A 20,199-nucleotide genomic window follows, 5' to 3' on the forward strand; every position below is an offset into this window, starting at 1 on the left:
AGTGCCTCAGGGATCTGTACTTGGACCAGTGCTTTTAATTATGTTTATAAAGGATCTGGAAAGGGGTACAATGAGTGAGATGATCAAATTTGTGGATGACACTAAATTATGCAGAGTAGTTAAATCTCAAGCAGAGACTGGAAGACTTGGGCTTCCAAATGGCAGATGAAATTTAACATTGACAAGTGCAAAGTGATGCATATAGGGAAAGGCTAAAGAAGTTAGGGCTGTTCAGTTTGGAGAAGAGATGACTGAGGGGAGATATGATAAAAGTCTACAAAATTCTGAAAGGACTTGAACAAGTTAATGTAAATCAGTTATTTACTCTCTCAGATAATAGAAGGACCAGGGGGCACTCTGTGAAGTTATTTATTTAAAATATTTTCTCTACCATCGTTTAGTAATGTACCATCACAACGGTTTACATAGAGGCACGTATATTTAGTTGGGTTAAAAAATGTATCTATGAAAGTGCCATTACAGTGTCGGTACATGCTTATATAATATAAGTTATAAGATAGGTGACATGGATCTAGTCCATTTATATGATTAATAGGGAAATCATACAAGAATGTGCTTAAACTGAAGTTCTCTAACATTATCATTTGAATATAATGTTAGAGAAGTAGCTCATTTAAAACAAATCAAAGAAAATTCTTTTTCACTCAGCACATAGTTAAATTCTGGAATTCATTGCCTGAGGATGTGGTTACAGCAGTTAGTGTTGCTGGGTTTAAAAAAAGTTTTGGATAAATTCCTAGAGGAAAAATCCATAAACTGCTATTACAGTAATTAATAAGCAATAGAAGCTAGTGATTTATCTAATGTTTAGGTACTTGTGACTTGGATTGGCCACTGGTTTGATGAACCCTTGGTCTGACCCAGTATGGTATATTTTATGTTCTTATGTTATGTAACTGTACTTCTTGATCAGAGAGAATATATGGGTAGATAGCCCATGCAGGTGGAAGACATATTGGACAAAGAGGTGGGCTAATTCTGGTGCTGATGGAAGTACAGGGAGAGCTGTGAAGTGAACCATCTTGGAGAAGTAATCTACTACTACCCAGATGGTTGTGTAGTCATTACAGAGGGGGAAGGTCAGTGGCCAGGTGGGTTCAGGTTTCCTTGGGAGCTGACAATGGGTGTAACAACCTCCATGGTCAAGCATGGAGCTCTTATGAACAGCGCACGTGCTGCACATCCTGCTTCACTTGAGGCCACCAGTAATGGCATAGCAGTAAATCAAGAGTTCTGGCAACTCCAGGGTGCTTGCCTAGATGGAAGTCATATGTCCATTTAAGTACTTTTTCTCACAGTCATTTGGGGACTACTATTTCCCTGGAGGGTTAGGTATGGCAGCTGCGACCACAATTCTCACTGGGTCAATGATGTGGCATGGAGGTTCTGAGGAGATTTTGGAATCAGCCCTTTGATTCTTCTCTGCTGGACAGTACTGGAGCTTAACATTGAAGTGATTGAATATTAATGACCATCTGGCCTGATGGGGGTTCAAGCACTGGGCCTGCAGAACGTTTTTCAAGTTTTTGTGGTCTGTAAAGATCATGATTGGATGTCTAGCCTCTTCTAATCGATGGCACCACTCCTCTAGCACTAATTTCACAGGAGTTCTTTGCCCCCAATTGTATAATTCTTTTTCGTAGGGGTAAATTTCTTGAAAAATAAAAAGCATTGGTATCAGAGTCCCTTGATCATTGTGTTAAGAGAGGACAGCCATTTCCCAAAGGGCAGAGGCATCTACCTTCAAGATGAAGGGTTTCAATGGATCTGGATTGCATGATACTGGGCTTGATAGCCCTTTGGTCTGACCCAGTATGGCAAGTCTTTTAGCATGTCTTATGAGACAATCAAAGAACTGAATGGCTTTGTTGATCCAGTGCCTGGTATCCACGCCCTTCTTGGTAAGGGCAGTAAGGGGAGCCACCAAAAAGGAATACCCATGCACAAACTGGTGGTAGTAATTCACAAAGCCAAGAAAGCATTGCAAGGCCTTAAGCCCTATGGGCTGCAGCCAGTCCTGAAACTTTTTTTTACCTTCTCTGAGTCCATACGTAGTCCATGCCAGGAAACAGTGTAACAAAGGAACAGCAGCTCCTCTTGTTCAAATGTACATTTTTTAAGTTTAGCATATAAATGGTGTTCATGGAGTCTCTGCAACACCTGTTTTTACCTGCTCATGGTGCTGTGCCAGGGATCAGGATGTTGTCCAAAGTCTTAGAAGAGCTAATTTATTGTATGTTGGAAGATGGCAGGGCGTTACAAAGGCTAAATAGCATGACCAAATGCTCAGTGGTCATCCTGGGTGTTGAAGGCCATCTTCCACACATTGCCCTCTCATATGCATATAAGATTATAGGCCCCTCTAACATCTAGCTTTGTGAAGATTTGTGCCTCCTGCAGTCGAATAGCTCTGTGATGAGGGGTAGTGAGTATTGGTTCTTTTGTGTGATGGCATTAAGGCCCCAGAAGTCTATGCATGGCTTTAGTGAGCTATCCTTCTTCCCCATGGCTTCCATTTGAGGGACAGAAAGTGGATAGACACAGTCCTTGGCAGGCATCTTGCTTGGGAGCAGATCAATTGGGCAGTCGAATGACTTATGTGGTGGTAGTGTCTCTGCCTGTTTGCTGAACACACGAGCAAATGCCATATACTGGGGTGGGAGGACGGCAGATCTGAGGTAGATGTCTGGGCAACTGTGACTGGTGCATGGAACTGGGAGAGGCAACATTCATGGCAGGAGGGCCTCCAGCGGGCTATCTGTAGCATCTCCCAGTGTATAGACGGATTATGTGTAAGAGGGATGGTCCCAGAAAACAACACAGAAGCCAATCCAACGTAGCAACAATGCAACCAGAACAAAATTAGATCATTGTCAGGAAATACTTTAATTAAAGGTAAAAACCAATGCCCGACTCTGGCCGAGTTTCGCCCATACAACGTGGGCTGCTTCAGGGGCCATACAAACAAACAAATAAATATATTAATACATAAGCTCATAAATATATACATTTATAACATTAAAAATTTAAAAATGCACACATATTAATAGTACCACACAGTGAAAAATGACATTAAAACATTTATTTATTTATTTATTTATTTTTATATATCGGTGTTTGATTTTACATATCACATCGGTTTACATTCAAACAAAAATGCAGGAAATCAGGCGTTTCCTTTGTCTGATACATTGAACATATATAAGAAACATATATAAAAAAAAATTATATAAAAAATCTCATACATTTAAAACACATACATACAAAATTAATAAATATATATAGGTAATTCATATTTATCTATGAGCAACATGAAAAAGAAGATGACCATTCAAATAATGTTAATTCCTTCACAGTAACTAGTAGTGCAGGTACTGACATTAGCCTATTAGGAACATGTAAAATATGTAAATATTAATTCCATGAAAATATAAAATTTTTACTTATATAGACTTTTTAAAATAAATATGTAACAAAGGGTAGATGAAGTGACTTCACACTGAATGACTAAGGCAGCTGAGCCTGCAGTATAACAATATTAGGTGATGTGTATGAAATATTAATAATGTTCTAAAAATGCGATTTTTTTTTAAATAAAAAAAAACAAATGTGTGAAAAAGTTCCTTATGTGAGCAATAGTGTCATGACACTATCAGTATTTTATAAGTAAAAACAAAGGTATTTAGCCTCATAAATTAAAAAGGCAATAGAAAGCAATAGGAATAGCTTACTTAGGCACAATAGCTCAGTGCACAGTCTGTAAACCAGAAGTCTACTGAATTTGTCCACCGCAGGAATCTTGCTAAATAATTAATAGCATTGGAATTCCAACCACCAATAGAACCTTTTGGCTGAGAAGTTTTACAAATTGCAAGAGTGAAGGAAATGGTCTCCTGGTACAGAAGCCCCATCTGAAGGGTTAGTGTTAAAGTGGCAACAGCTAGGCAACCGGGCAGAGGTTCGCTCTACATGGAAGAGATGGTAACAGCAATAGCCAGTATGGTAGTAGGCAGATTATACTGGTGAATCAACTCCTCCACAATGACATTTCCACCTGCTCCGGAATCCAGGAAGGCCAGGCGCCCTTTATCCCTACCATATGACAGGGGCTGCCCAATGGCACTGGTAGCATCTGTCACATGGTAAGGGCAAAAGGGCAGTTGGTGCCATTTTGACTAATGGCAGCCACTGGTTTGGGAGCAGGAGGTCGCTCTCTGACTCCCCATTAGACCACCATGTCATCAACTGGGTGAGTCCTGGGGGGGGGGTCGTGAGGGTGGGGGTGGGGGGGGGTCCGCATGGAGGGGGGCTCCATCTTTTAATAAATGGAAAGGGTTGGGTGATTCTGGGGTTGTTTGTTTTTTTAAACATGCTTTTTTAACCTCTCCCCTCCCTCCATAAAAAAGCAATAGGAAAAAACACACAAAACGTTGTGGTTTTTGTTATCAATTTTTTTAAATTCCTGAAATGCAACAAAATAGGAAATATTGTCAGTATTTCCTATTTCGTTGCAAACGAATTCCCACTCCTAATAATTTCTTCCCAGACGTGTCAAGTCAGATGACTTTGATCGGTGAGTGATCCTATGCTGGAGATTGCTGTTTGCTGCAGAGGAGAGAGGGAAATGCATGCAGGCAAGTTGCATTGATAACGGGCATTGGGTCAAACCCTAAAAATTCTCAGTGTAGCATTATCGTAGGATGTGGCATTAAACCACAGCACCTCCAAGGTAGGTCAGAGAATGTGAGCCACTGGTGGGTTCCAAACAGAGCTGCTATTCTGGACTAGAATGTTAAAATCTCAAAAATTTTGGACTTGTTAGCCATCAGACTGTCTTCCAGACACTGCCTTTAAATTCTGTACTGTCTGGAAAAAATTCAGACAGTTGGCAACCCTAGACATAAAAATGGGAACCTAGTAGAGGAGTGATGGAGAAAGAAGACCAAAGATCAAGTAATATATATAACAGCACAGTAGAAGTAATAAAAGTTAACCAGAGTGGGCCTCTTAGTTGATGACATTGTCTTTATTGTACACACTCATTGCCTTATAAAATTTCTGTCATTACTTCCAGGTGATGATGACTGTCTAGAAAACTCTCCAGACACGGCAGAGTTTAGCAGAGACTACCAGCTGCACCAGCACCTCTTTGATCCTGAGCATGACTATCCAGGCATGGGCAAGTGGGTAAGTATGTTCTGCTTATGTACAGCAAGTGAAGATGTCATGAGCTGTCACCCTCGTCAGAACCTCAAAACAGCAGCACTGCTGAGGTCTTATACTATAACTGATATTGCCCAATCTCCCTATTATCTTTTTAGGAGAGTAATTTTCAAAGCTGTTTCCATGGCCAAAAGAAACAACATGTTATAAAATGTCCTGCCCAATATATGGGTAAACGTATGTGCTCATATCCTGTCTGCACATAAATTTACGCAGATTGAGAGGAGGGGTTCATGGGGCTGGGGCTGGGGAGAGATTTGCATTTATTTGCATAATTTTGGATTTTCAAAAGTATGAAAGTTAAATTTAAGCAAAAATATTCTTTGTGTTTTTAGCATGTTTGTTTGTGTGGTTAGTTTTGGTGGAGTAATTTTTAGTCCAAAATAGAAAAAACAAGCCTCATGAATTCCCCCCCTGTCTACTACTAACCAACAAACAAGTCAATGGGGTAACTTGCCTATATGGCAGTCTCCGGTATCATATGTTGTGGTTCATCCACTAAACAAGCTGTGTAATCCACTTAAATATAATCATGTACTATCATCGAATGTTTCACCTGTGTATGTCATCTTTTTTTTTAGATTTTTTCTTTGCCCATACAATTGTATTAAAAAATTGTACTCTACCTACACTTTCATCAAGGAACCAATTAAAGTGAATGTCCGAATCACTTCTCTTGTAAGTCCATGAAGGGTCCTTCCATTGTTATGATGGAGGTGAAAGTGCCACTTTCCCAATCAGTTGGGTATTCAGTATACATATTTATTTATTTGTTTATTTATTTATTTATTTATTTAGGGTTTTTATATACCGACTTTCTTGATACAGATCAAATCAACTCGGTTTACATAGAACAATAGTTCATTAACAATAACAAGTCAAAACCTCAATTAGAGGAGACAGAGTGGGAGCAGAAAGTAAAAGTTACATTATAACAAGGGCGAGCAACTGGGAATTGGAAGTGAAGAGTAGGAGAAACCAAGGTAGAGAGGTATAAACAGAGAGTAGGGGCTTGAAGCCAACCTCTGGAGATTAACTCTAGCATTATAACATGATTATGTGACACTCTGCTAGTTTATGTAGTAATATGAAATAACTGAAGAACAGCTGATTGGATACTATATTGGCAGAAATAGTCTAGGAGCCGGGAAAGGCTCGACCGAACAGCCATGTCTTGAGTTTCTTTTTAAAAGTTAGGAGGCAGGTTTCCTGTCGGAGGTCCGGGGGCAGTGTGTTCCAGATGGCGGGGCCTGCTGTTGAAAAAGCCCGGTCTCTGATGTTTAATCTATGTACCATTTTGATCGGGGGAACGTGTGGGGATCCCTTATAGGCATCTCTTAAAAGTCTAGCCGAAGAGTGTAATTTGAGAGGGTGTAGCAGGTCTAGGGGGGTCTGGTGGTAGATACTTTTGTGGATGATGGTGAGAGATTTGTGGAGTATTCTAAAGTTAACTGGAAGCCAATGTAGGTCTTTTATACTGTAGATTCCCAGTGTTGTTCACGTCAAGGGTTCTGCCCAACACTGCCAGTGTTTTGATGGATCCTGTCTGCATCAGGTGCTGGGAAGAGCTCGACGAGCTGAATGGATTCAATGAAAAAAGCCAGAGTTTAAGATTTAAAAAGCAATCTCAAAAAGTTAGTGTTTCAGTTGCAACTCAAATAAGCCCAGAGAGGGAGCATGATGTGCTAATATGGCTGAACAAGTTGGAGAGGATAAAGAATTATTTTGGACAGCAGGGAGGGGAGCAGGCAGAGTACCTTTTTTTAATGACAGTGGAGAGGTAAGGGAAATCCAGATGCCTGGAGACTTTTCTTTTTAAATACAAAGATGAGGAAGCGAGGGAAGGAACCTGTGCAACTGTGTTTGTGTTTGTGTATGGTGGTGGTGGTGGGGTTAATGTAAAGAGTCGGATTGCTGGTTGGTGTGTTATGTTTTAATGTAAAAATTCAAGAGGGACAGAATTTTACCTTTCTTGAATGTTCTGATGTGACATTCACCCAGTCAACACTGGGGAAATTAAAATTAACCATTATTACTGTGCTGTGGATTTTGTTAGCTTTCTTAATTTCTTTTAGCATTTCATTATATGTCTGCTCATTATGGCCAGGTGGATGGTAATACACTCTCTCTGCTAATTTATTCCCCTTTTTTCTTGGAATTTCTATCCAAAAAGATTCAGCATTACATTCAGTTTCCTGTGTAATTTTTATCCTGTTTGACTCAATGCCTAAAAGCTTTGTGAGAAATCATTACATGTGTAACCTCACCCTGATGTGCCTGCTTCGGGGCTGGAACCTCTCACTGGCTAGCTGTTCTGTCTCCCTTGCTTCCCAAAGTGTGGATTTGTTGTACTGGGGGAACAAAGGAGTCCTTTCAGGTCCCGAAGTGACAGGGGTGGTTTCTTTATACATTGTGGGATAGATTTTATAAATCTACGCGCGCGCATACTTTTGTTCACGCACCAGGCGCGAACAGAAGTACGCCGGATTTTATAAGATAACGCGCGTATCTTATAAAATCCGGGGTCGGCGCATGCAAGGGGGTGCACATTTGTGCAACTTGCGCGCGTCGAGCTCTGTGCGCACTGCCCGTTCCCTCCGAGGCCACTCTGAAATCAGAGCGGCCTCGGAGGGAACTTTCATTCCACCCCCCTCCCGCACCTTCCCCTCCCTTTCCCTACCTAACCCCCCCCCCCCCCGGCCCTATCTAAACCTTCCCCCTACCTTTGTTGGGAAAGTTGCGCCTGCCGGATGCAGGCGTAACTGCGCGCGCCAGTGGGCTGCTGGTGTGCCATCACCCGACCCGAGGGCTGGTCTGGAGGCCTCGACCACACCCCCGGGCCGGCGCCACGCCCCGCCCCAAAATCTGCGCCGCCCACCAGACATGCCCCCGACACCCCCCCCCCTTGCGAAGCCCTGGGACTTACGGGCATCCCGGGGCTTGCGTGCGCTGCTGAGCCTATGCAAAATAGGCTCGGAGTGCGCAGGGACATTTTTTAAAGGGTTACACGCGTAACCCTTTTAAAATCCGGCCCTTAATTTTGTTTCTCCTGGGGAGGATGTTTGTTCTTTATGTGAGTGCAGTGAGTGCAAAAATAAATATTCTGGAGTCACTTTGGGGCCGATGCAATACAGTGTGCCGAGCACACTGTATAACCTGCACTCCAATGCGGGTTAAATAGGCGCTAATCCACCCCCTAATGCAATAGGGGCGTTAGCGTATATTTAACCCGCATGCAAAAAAATAAATGTGCATCTCAGACGCACATTTATCGCTCAGCTATTAACGCCTGCATGGAGACCACCGAGTTATGAAGACCGATGCCGGTAAACTCGGCGTCTGTTTTCATAACCGGCCACCGATAAACTCGCAAGCGATCCTAGCGCCTCCTTGCTAGTGCGACCCCCTAATTTGGATATTGCATGGCGCCCCCTTTGCAGGCACCACGCGCACGTTAGGAAAGCGGGCGCTGACTTTTCAGCATCCGCTTTCTGCAATTTATATTGCATCGGCCCCTTTGGTAGAGTCCCAAATAAGTCTTTACTGTAAATACTGGTGATAAATAGCAGAAAACTCAAATTGCAACACCATAGAGATATCTTCTCAGTCTCTTTACAATCTTATTTCCTCTGTCTATGCAAGACTCACTTGTATCAGGATCCAGGCGAAAACTCTCAACCTCTTGAATTAATTAAGTGGAGCTCCAATATAGACAGGGTCTTTTACGCTGGGCAAAACTCCTTCCAAAACTGATAACTTGCAAAAACAGTGTATGGCATAGTTAATTTTTCCTTTCTCTCTCTGTGGGGTGGTAAACACCATATGGGTGCTTCCAATAATTTTTCCTTTACTCACAGTTAGGAGGTCTTCGGGATCTTCTTTTATTTTACACATTCTCTTTAGTACTCTCTCACAGTATCCTTGATGGTAAGGAATCCTCTTAGAAACAAGATGTTCTCTTGCTTCACAAAGGAAGGAAGGGTCAGCCAAACTTCCTCCAGGATCTTCTAACAAAAAGTGTTCTTTCCCCCAAAAGGAACAGAATCAAAATAGCAGTCTCCTCCTCACATCAAGTCACCACTACTTCAGGGGTGTATCTTCCCTGACCCCGAGTAGCCCACACACAGGGCTCCCCAATCCCTATGTGCAAGACAGGCCCAGGGGTCCAGTGAGGCTCCTAATAAAAATCTCAAAAAAATCCCTTAAATTAGACCCAGAGGGAAACTCCACCAGATAGGTTGTGTACTGGAAGGAGAATACTCTCCCGACCCTGGTCAGAACCCACAGGCTGGACTAGCCTGCTTTTACTGACTAGGCCTGCAAAAACTACAAAATTTAACTTCTCTGCACTTTCTGAAAACCTAAATGGACTGTCTCTCAAGCTCAATTTGGAGAGCTCCTAAATAGACTCTCAGGGGGGGGACAGCCTTTCCAGACTCCACAAGAAGACGAGAGCTGTATTTAAATAGTACCTTCCACCACTCTAACTAATTCTCTATAGCTAAACTCAGAATTCACCCAGGTCATATTAGTGACAGGATTGGTGTCCCTGTCACACATGAAACAAATGGAATCTGTCCCTTCTGCATTCTCAGGAACACCGAGAACATGGATATTGTTTCGTCTTGATCAGTTGTTTAGATCTTCAAGGTGTGCTCAAGGAGACAGAGCTTTTTGACCTGGTGCTGCAGTTCCAGGATGTTTGCAGAATTCACAGCAATTTTCTCCTTTATTGTCTCCATTCTAACAGACATTGCAGAGAATTCTGGATTTTAAAGGTGCTAAGTCTGACTGGATTTCTCCAATAGTCATTGAGTTTTCTTTAATCAGCGCTTTGACTTATAAAATTTCAGCTTTGATAAGATTGTAAAGAAATCTCTGATCGTTTTCGCAAAGGCATTTTAGTTGGAGATGGAGGGATCTGGCTTGGCTCTCTTAGTGCTGTACTGGAATTGAGATAGTAAGTGTGTTCGAGCCGATTTTGCTGTTGCCATAATCCAGGAAATCATAGAGCCCAAATAGTAGCTGGAGAGAAGAAAAAAAAACCAAGTAGATTTGTGGGAAAAACCAGATTTATAAAAGAAGGCTCAGGAGCAACAAAATCAGTCAACCATCTTGAAGGTTGCTCACCAGCGCCACCCTCAGGTGAGGGTGGTTTTATTTTCCTGGATCAGGTGCTGGAGGTAGGAAAGGATAGCTAGCTTTGACCTAGCTGGTTAGTTCCTGATTTTCATCACTAATCAGCTTAGTTTAGCTGAGGAACCCAACCGCAGTAGATGTTATAGGGATGTGCATTCCTTTAAAACAAATCAGTAATCCAAAACAAATTTTCCTGATTTGTTTTGGATTTAGGAAAATGAATACAAATGGCCTGTGCTCCAAAAATCAATGAAAAGTTTTGTTTGTATTCATTTTTGTTTCCCATTAAAATCTATGGGACAAGCAGAACCGCAAGGGCTTCTTTTCTTCTCAAGGCAGCTAGCACAGTATTTAGCAACTGGTGATGTCACATTTGACCCTAGAATGATTGGAGATATAGGGAACATGCCAGGAAGTAGGACCAATTAAAGTAAACATTTTTTCAAGTCAGCCTATCCTAGCTGGCATCTGCATGGATTGAGAGTCCTCTTTTATTTTCAAGCTGAAAGAGGAAGAAGTAACATGACCATTTCGGTTCATTTGTCTGTGGGATGTAAGAGAGGTGGTTTGTAGCACAGCTAGCTGAAGAAAAACTGAGAACAGACAAAAGATTGAGAATACTGGGACTAGGAGAATTAAAAAGTGAGGTGGTCTCCAGCTCTTATGTTTCTTCTATTCAAACACCTACCGATAATTTGTTACTGCATGTCTAATCTTTTATTTGTTTTTCATTAACAGTAATACCGCAAAGTGTAAAAAGAAAACTCAATCAGGCTGATGCAATATAAATGCGCTAAAAACGGGCATTCGTATTGAGTGCCCGTTTTCCTAATGCGTGACCAGTCACCTCTGCTAGGCACCCAATGCAATATTCTAATGATCTGCCATGATAAAAAGGACGTACTAGGGGAAATTGTATGTCCCTAGTGCATCCTTAACATCGGGTGCCCAAGAGATGTGGCTATGTGCGGGTTAGGAAAATGGACGCTGAATATGAACTTTCATTTTATCACGCAGCAGCCAATTGACCAGCACAATATAAATGGCCTGAAGCGTATTTATTGTGTGCCCAGACTTTTTTTTTTTTTCAGAAAACCCTTTTAAATTTTGAATGGTGCTGCTTTCTGCGGTTCCTCCTACTTAGTATTGTGACAATATTAAGTAGGAAGAACCACAAAAAAGCAGTATTTTTTGTCCTTAAGTTGAGCCCTTGATGCGTGGCAAGACTTTACACCTGCTCTGGAGCAGGCATAAAATTTGACATGTTAAAAAGTGTGCCTCGGGTGTATGGGGTTTTTTGCATCATGGGATAATAGCTAATAGTCTCATCTACATGGCATTTACACATGATGAGCGCTATAAGCTATGCCTTTGTTTGGACGCTCATTTTTGGGCACGTTGATCCCCTTATTGCATTGGGGGTTAGTCTAGCACATCCAAAATGCATGTCCAACCACTCATTAACCCAGTGGTTCTCAACCCTGTCCTGGGGACCCCCTCAGCCAGTCGGGTTTTCAGGATATCCACAATGAATATGCGTGAGAGAAAATTTGCATGTTATGGAGGCAGTGGATATCCTGAAAACCCGACTGGCTGGGGGGGTCCCCAGGACAGGGTTAAGAACCACTGCATTAACCTGTGCACTAGGCTGAGTGCACTTTACTGCATTGGCCCCAGTGTGAGCAGTGCTGCACTGTGAGCTCTATATAGTGGGTGCAAGTCAGTGCACTACCACTACAGAATTGCACTTCAGCATGTGTGTGGGAGGAGGAATAGCCTAGTGGTTAGAGCAGTGGGCTACAAACCAGGAGACCTGCGTTCGAGTCCCGCTGTCGCTCCTTGTGACCTTGGGAAAGTCACTTTACCCTCCATTGCCTCAGGTACAAAACTTAGATTGTAAGCCCTCTGGGGATAGAGAAATACCTACAGTACCTGAATGTAAACCAATGTGATATCTCAGATTGAATAAAAATTAATAATAACTAGGAATAGAGCAAGGGAGTAGGCTTGAATTTTACCTTCTCTGAGTCTCATCTTTAAAGGGAAAATATAAATTTGATGTATGTGGTAGTGTGCTGTTTTTCCATAAACTGTCATCTTCATCTGTAGAATAAACCAATACCACTATTATCATATACATGGCAGCGAGTGTGAGAGTAGTGAAAAATGTAACAATACACTACAGTACCTGTAAAAGTAAAGAGACATCCCTTTACAAGGCAGTGGTCACTAGACAGTGAGCAGTCCTTTGTTATTGTGTAAACTTTCCATCATGCAACAAGTAATGGGAGGAAAAGGAAGGTGTGGTGGAAACAATGGCAGAAGAAGAGGAAAAGCTTTGTTTCCTTCTGTAAAGACACCAACAAGTAAAATTCCCAGTACATGTGGTAGCATAGTAGTACTACCAGTACCGACACTCCCCCACACAAGCTAAAGAGATTTTTTTCTTAGGGGAAATTACAGGCACATGGAGCATCTAGCAAGAAGAAGCTGAGGCTGGAAGAAGATATGCGTCCTGCTGCCATTGTTAGCTCTATTCCTTAGGAGCAGGGGCAGTAGAAGGCAAAGTGGCATTGGCACTGAAGACGCAAGGGTAGTACTAGGAGTAGAGCAGGCAAAAATAGCACAGTGTTCCTCCCTGATGCCTCCTGAGAAATGTTTGCACAGATCCTGCAAGAAATTACTGATTTAGAGAAATCATGTGGAGGCTTTTTAGAATCAATCAGAGGAGAGAGAAGGGGGGTGAGAAATCTAACTTCCATTGAGCATGAAGAGGAGGCAGAAAGCAATATTGCTGGAGCAGAGAGTAGCCCAGGAAGAGGAGGTAGTGTTGTGGTCTTCAAGTACCTGGGGGGGAGGGGGGGGGCTAGGGAGATCCTGGGTCACAAGGTGACCTCCAAGGGAATGAGGTAGGCCCTCACAGGTAGTAGTTGATGGGTAGGACCTGAGGCACTGTGTAGAAGCAGGAGATGAAAGCGTAATCAGGCAGACTAAGGTTGGAATGATTAGTGTTCAAATAGATAATAGTCAGTCATGTCAGGGCAAGCAGCAGGCTGTACGAGGTCAGAAACAAGGCTGGATCACAAGGAATAATCAGAGCCAGAACAGCAAAGAGACTCAGAAACAGGAAGCAAGACCTTTTGCTAAAGCACCCAGTGAGTGAAATGGATTTTGTATATATACATTTGTAGTGCTGACATCACTAGCCAATGCCACAGGAAGTTCAGGAAGTCAGGCCTATAAAACCCAGAAGTAGTACGCCTCAGAATAGAATGTAAAGCAGAAGCCAGATGCTGGGAGCCATACTGGAGGATCTCAACCATTTGCTGGTTTCAACAATGGGACCTGGATCATGAGGCAGGAACACATGGTCAATAATATATTACAGTACCACTCCTAGCCTCCTCTTTCTAGGCTTGAAGGGGAAGAGCCAATGGAATCTTCTGATCAAAACTTGGGTATTAAGATTTTATGTGAGATCACAGGATTGTTCCTCAGAACCATTAGCCTTCCAATCCACCAGATAATAGTCTGTTTCTCATCAGTTTTTAGTTAATTATTTAATTAACGTCAAATTCAGGAGATTTTATTTATTTATTTAGATTCCATCTTTTAGGTGCCTCAATGTGGATTACATTCAGGTACTCTAGGTATTTCCCTGTCCCCAGAGGGCTAACAATCTAAGTTTTGTACCTGAGGCAATGGAGAGTGAAGTGACTTGCCCAAGGTCACAAGGAGTGGCAGTGGGATTTTTGAACCCTGGCTTCCATGATTTATAGTCTACTTTTCTAACCACTAGGCTGCTACTCCACTCCTCGAAGACAGATGAGACCGTGGTAAGTGGAGGGATTGTCATTGTATCTGTTGACAATTAATCATTTAAGTAATGAGACATGGAAGATATTAAGAATGCAGAGGGAAGAGGGGATCTTGATTCTATAGGTCAATGGATTAATCTGTTTTAAGACCTGATAAGGTCCAATGAATCTAGGGGTGAATATAATAGAGGGCACTTTGAGTCGGATGTTCTTCGTGCCGAGCCATACCTTATTGCTTGAAAAGAATTAAGAGGCAGGACTGCATTTCCTGTCAGCACCCTTTTTGTAGTGATCGGTAGCCTTTCTGAGCAGAGACTGGGTGGCCTGCCAAATCTCCGGCAGTTGTATGAGCCTCTGGGTTCTTCATGGATAATTGAATCGGCATCGATATTCTGGGGTGACCAAATATTATGTAGAAGGGTGAAGAACCAGAAGATTTGCTGGCTTGGTTATTATAGTAAAACTCAGCCCAGGGGAGTAATGGTGTCTAGTCTTCCTGCCTGCTGGAGACATAGGCCCTGAGAAAGCTCTCAAGGAGTTGATTGACCCTCTTCATCTTGCCACCAAATGGAGAGGGTCAATTTTTGCATAGCGCATACAGGAATCTTGATGTAAATTATACTCCTCGGTCGCTGACAATGCATTCCAGGAGACTGTGTAATCAGAAATTGTGTTGAAAAATGTGATGAGCAAGAGTCAAAGTGGTGGATAAGGATTTGAGAGGGACAAAGTGTGCCATTTTAGAATATTGGTCCACTACCATCCAGATGACCATCCACCCACAAAGGAGAGATAATCAGAGATGGAATTAGGATTTTGCCACCCCTAAGCACTGTTGGTGCTATCGTCCCCGTCCACATGCCCTGACTCCAACAAAGTACAACAGAGCAGAAGTTCTAAAGCACAGGCTTCTTTGCTCTGCTCTGTCTGCTTCATGCTTACCTTTACTCGTGTCCTTAAATGACAAGAGGAGAGAGATGAGATTAGGGAACAGAGTGGCTTTTCTTTGCACCCTATCTACTATGGCCTTATACCTTGCCTCCTGTTCTTTGTAGATTCCAGGAAGGAAGGGGCTGGAAAAGGAAACAGAGAAGTTTGCTTTGTTCTGTCCCTTCCAGCCTGAGCCCTCCACTCTAGTTCTCCATATTGGGGGGGGGGGGGGAGGGGAGGGAGAGAGAAGGCTATTTTCTGATGAGTGAGATTCAGCACAGCTGGGCGGCAGCAAATATTAGGCTGGCCTGCTGCCCCTAGGCACAGGCCTAGTGTGCCTATTGGGAAATCCAGGCCTGGAGAAAATCTATGATAAAGCACATGGATATGTTGATCCAGGGTTTCTGAGGGATGGGTAGCAAATGTAGAAGGACCAAGGGATGTTGGCATAGTGCCTTATTTGGGCACAGTTGATGCAAGAGTATATACATAAAGCTGTACATAATTAGTTAAATTAGACCACTAATAATTACGGGAAAGTAGGTCGATGCTCTTGCAGATGCCTTGATAGCTGTTGCGCTGGAGGTGGACCCTTGGGCTGAGGTGGGGTTGATGCAACCCATAGATAGGAACCTACGGGTCCCCACCGTCGGCAGGTGGAGTGGGCTAATGAATAGAGGCTGGCTGGAGCTTCACCAATACCAGCTCTTGTTCCCCTCGGGTTGAGCCTTTGGGTGCTGGGGCTGGCTGGACTTAGTTGGGCCTCTGTGTGTTGTTGATGAAGAGATCGGAGTCAGCCCAGAGACAGCAGGAGAGAGATGGTACAGTCTTGCACTGGACAAGGTAGTGTCCCGGAGACTCGGGCGCCACTGAAACGAAAGCAGAGAGGGGGCGCCCAAGCAAGAGCAGACTGAAGAATGAATAGACCAATTCCAGGACATAGGCTAAAGAGGTGTCGTGGTACAAGCTTGAGTCAGGGCTGCGGCAATCTGGAAATGGTGGCAAGCAAGGCTGAGGTCTGATCACAGAAATAGTCAAGCGTAGTCAAATGATGCAGAGGTCTGGATCTGGAGAGAGTGAATGGCATGGTCAGGCAAAGCAGATGTCCGGGCTTGGAGAGAGTGAATGGCATGGTCAGACAAAGCAGAGGTCCAGGCTTGGAGAGAGTCAATGGTGTGGTCAGGCAAAGCAGAGTCAAAGTCCGTGTAGACAATCCGAGGAAAAGTAAAGAGCATGAAAGTATGAGCAAAGGAATCAGGAACCAGGATCAGCGAGGAACATGGGAGTGAGACGAATCTCTCAGGAGGCAACGTGTACTCGACCAGTGAGGGGACCTGTTGCAAAGGCAAAGCTAGGGAGCGGAGCCCAGGCTTAAGTACCGGTGCTCCGCTGATGACATCATCCGGGGCCGCAGCTCGCTTCCCACCGCGGGCCCTACTTAAGCACTAGTGATGCGCGCGTGCGGGCCTAGGGTGAGGTGCGGTGCCGAGTAGCAGCGTCTCTCCACGGGCCATGCAGAGAAGCCCAACATGGAGTAGTGGCAGTGGTGGCTGGACCAGGAACACCAGGATCTGTAGCTGAGCCAGAGGCACCAGGGGAGGCCCGAGGACGGAGCTAGCGGCCCATTGCCGCCAGAGATGAGGAACCAGGTACTGGGGTTACTTTAGAGAGGTGAGGGGCCGGGCCGTGGATCTGCCGCGGACGGCAAGTGTAACAGTACCCTCCCACTTTATGCACCCCCTTGGAGGTCAGGGTTTGCCGGGATGGGCTCGATGGAAATACAGGAGGAGGGTTTTGTCCAGGATGTTTCGAGCTGGTTCCCCGAGTTTTCTTCGGGGCCGTAACCCTCCCAGGAAAGGAGGTATTCCCACCAGCGGCCCCTATGGTGGACATCAAGGACTTCATGTACCTTGTTGGTCCTATCAGTCTCAGCCACCAATGGAGGCGGTTCATGAGCCTTTCGAGAGGGCCAGGACTGGACTTCTGGTTTTAGAAGTGATAAATGAAACGTATTGTGTATTCCCAGCGTAGGTGGTAGCCGAAGCTGATATGTAACTGGTCCAATGCGTCGCGTGACCGAAAAAGGTCCAATGTACCTTGGGGCAAATCTTTGAGAAGGTATCTTGAGTCAGATATACTGAGTGCTCAACCAGACTTTCTGGCTGGGAAGGAATTCAGGGGCCGAGCATCAGTGACTATCAGCAGATCTCTTGGCCCGGGAAGCGGCTTGACGTAAGCCTTGAGGGCATCAGCGGTAGCCTGCGCAGCAGGGGAAGGTACTGATAGAGGTATGGGCAATGGTGGTCATGGTTGCTTCCCATAAACGATGGAAAATGGTGTCGTGCCCATAGCAGTGGCGATGTGGGAGTTGTGAGAAAACTCCGCCCAAGGAAGAAGTTCAGACCAATTGTTTTAGCGGTCATTTATGTAGGTGCAGAGGAAAGCCTTCAAAGAGCAATTCATGCGCTCAGCTTGTCCATTGGCTTGAGGGTGGTAAGCGGTTGTTAGACTGATATTAATGCCGAATTTTCGCCAAATAGCGCGCCAATATCTAGCAACAAATTGAGGACCTCTATCAGAGACAATGTCTTTGGGTAGGCCATGTAATCTGAAGATGTGACGAAAAAATAGGTGTGCCAACTCAGAAGCAGATGGTAGGCCTGGTAGAGGGACAAAATGAGCCATTTTTTGAAAATCGATCTATTGTTACCCATATAGATGGAGGCAAGTCCATGATGAAATCCGTAGACAGGTGGGTCCTTGGATCCTCGGGAGCTGGAAGTGATTGAAGCAAACCCCAGGGTCGACTGACCAGGGGATTTTGTTGTGCACAAGTGTTACAGGATTCGACGTACGGTTTAGCATCAGAGACCATAGTGGGCCACCAGAGGAACCACTGGAACAGCTCCAAGGTTCGTGCTTGCCCTGGGTGACTAGCAAATTTTGAGTCATGTGCCCACCGGAGGACTCTTTCTCTCAGTCATCGGGGCACAACAGTCTTCCCAGTAGGAACTAGGTGAGTAGCAGATAAGCAAATACAGGCTGGATCTTTGATATGGCTGAGTTCTTACGGAGTATCTTCAGGCTCGAAAGAGCGTGATAGGGCATCTGCCTGGAGGTTTCTCTCAGCTGGAGGTAACTGAGCTCAAAGTTGAACCTGGAGAAGAATAATGTCCATTGGTCCTGACAGGCGTTGAGATGTTGGGCCTGGCTCAAATGTTCCAGATTCTTGTGGTCAGTGAATACTATGAATTTGTGTTGAGCGCCCTCTAACCATGGGCACCATTCTTCGAGGGCCAGTTTGATGGCAAGTAGCTCGCGATCTCGATGCTATAATTTTGTACTGCTGACGAGAACTTGCGAGAGTAGAACGAACATGGGACTATGGATCCAGAAGCGGTGCATTGTCTCAGGACCGCCCCAGCCCCAATTGCAGAGGCAGGGTCGCTATTGTGTCCAAGACGGAAGAGCCATGCAGCTGGGCCATGGGCGGCTGACCCCGGAAGAGCGCCTCCGACGGAGACAAACCGTTCGGGTCAGGGTGGTGTAGACAAAACCCAGCCAGGAAGGCTTCTTTAAGGCAATGGAAGGCTGTGATGGCTTCCGGTGTCCAATTTCGAGTATCTTGGCCCTTCCGAGTCAAGGCAGTCAGAGTGGCAGCCATGGTTGAATAGTGTGGAATAAAATGGCGATAATAATTTGAGAACCCTAAGAACCGCTGAAGAGCCTTAAGTCCCATGGGCTGCAGCCAGTCTTGGATTCCTTTTAACTTGGCAGGGTCCATAGAGAATCCTCGTTGGGAAATAATATATACCCGAGGAAAGGCAGACTGGATTTCTCAAACAAATACTTATCCAACTTCGCAAATAATTGATTCTCTCGTTCCCCTCGGGTTGAGCCATTGGGTGCTGGGGCCAGCTGGATTTAAGTGGGCCTCTGTGTGTTGTCAATGAGGAGATCAGGGGTCAACCCAGAGACAGCAGGAGAGAGATGGTACAGTCTTGCACTGGACAAGGTAGTGTCCCGGAGACTCGGGCGCCAATGGAATGAAAACAGACAGGGGGTGCCTGAGCAAGAGCAGGCCGAAACCTGAATAGACCAAGTCAAGGATGTAGGCTGAAGAGGCGTCATGGGACAAGCTTGAGTCAGGGCTGGCGGCAATCTGGAAGCAGTGGCAAGCAAGGCTGAGGCCTGATCATGGAGATAGTCAAGCGTAGTCAAAAGATGCAGAGGTCTGGATCTAGAGAGAGGCAACGACGTAGTCAGGCAATGCAGAGGTCTGGGTCTGGAGACTGACAACGACGTAGTCAGGCAATGCAGAGGTCCAGGCTTAGAGTGAGTCAATGGTGTGGTCAGGCAAAGCAGAGTTAAAGTCTGTGTAGACAATTCGAGGAAAGGTGAAGAGCAGGAACGTAGGAACCAAGATCAACAAGGAACAAGGGAGTGAGATGAATCTCTCAGGAGGCAATGAGTACTCGACCAATGAGGGGACCTGTTGTGAAGACAAAACTAGGGAGTGGAGCCCGGGCTCAAGTACTGGTGCTCCGCTGACGTCATCATCCGGGGCCGCAGCTTGGCTCCCGCCACAGGCCCTACTTAAGCACTAGTGATGCGCGCGTGCACGCCTGGGGGGGGGGGCGAGTAGCAGCGCCTCCACTGGCCACGCGGAGAGGCCCAACGTGGAGCAGTGGCAGTGGTGGCTGGACCAGGAATACCAGGATCTGAGGCTGAGCCGGAGGCACCAGGGAAGGCCCAAGGACGGAGCTGGTGGCCCACAGCCGGAGGAGACGAGTAACCAGGTACTGGGGTTACTGTAGAGAAGTGAGGGCGCCATGCCACGGGTCTGCCGTGGACGGCACGCCTAACAATAGCTGACCAGCTTGAGTCATAATCCCACTTTAGGATTCTTTGGTGGAGGTATTTGGGCATAATTGTTTTACCAGGAGGAACCCAAATTGGTACCATTGCAGTAGTTGCGATGATCTTGGCTGGAACAATGAGGTGGAGGCATTGGTAGGGTTGAAGGATCAGGAAAGGGTGTCAACTCTGATATTTTTTTCGGGTTGGC

The 20,199-nt window shown here is 44.9% G+C and overlaps 1 protein-coding gene across 1 annotated transcript in view; it reads left to right on the top strand.

Moving 5' to 3' along the window:
* SCG5 (secretogranin V) overlaps positions 1-20,199 on the top strand; it is a 195,037-nt gene that overhangs the window by 136,049 nt on the left and 38,789 nt on the right. The window contains exon 4 of the mRNA XM_029600202.1: positions 5,096-5,208. Within this exon, the coding sequence (XP_029456062.1) occupies positions 5,096-5,208 (113 nt within the window). The remainder of the gene's footprint in view (positions 1-5,095; positions 5,209-20,199) is intronic.

This window comes from Rhinatrema bivittatum, chromosome 4, assembly GCF_901001135.1.
Source record: "Rhinatrema bivittatum chromosome 4, aRhiBiv1.1, whole genome shotgun sequence".
NCBI classification, from domain to species: Eukaryota; Metazoa; Chordata; class Amphibia; order Gymnophiona; family Rhinatrematidae; genus Rhinatrema; species Rhinatrema bivittatum.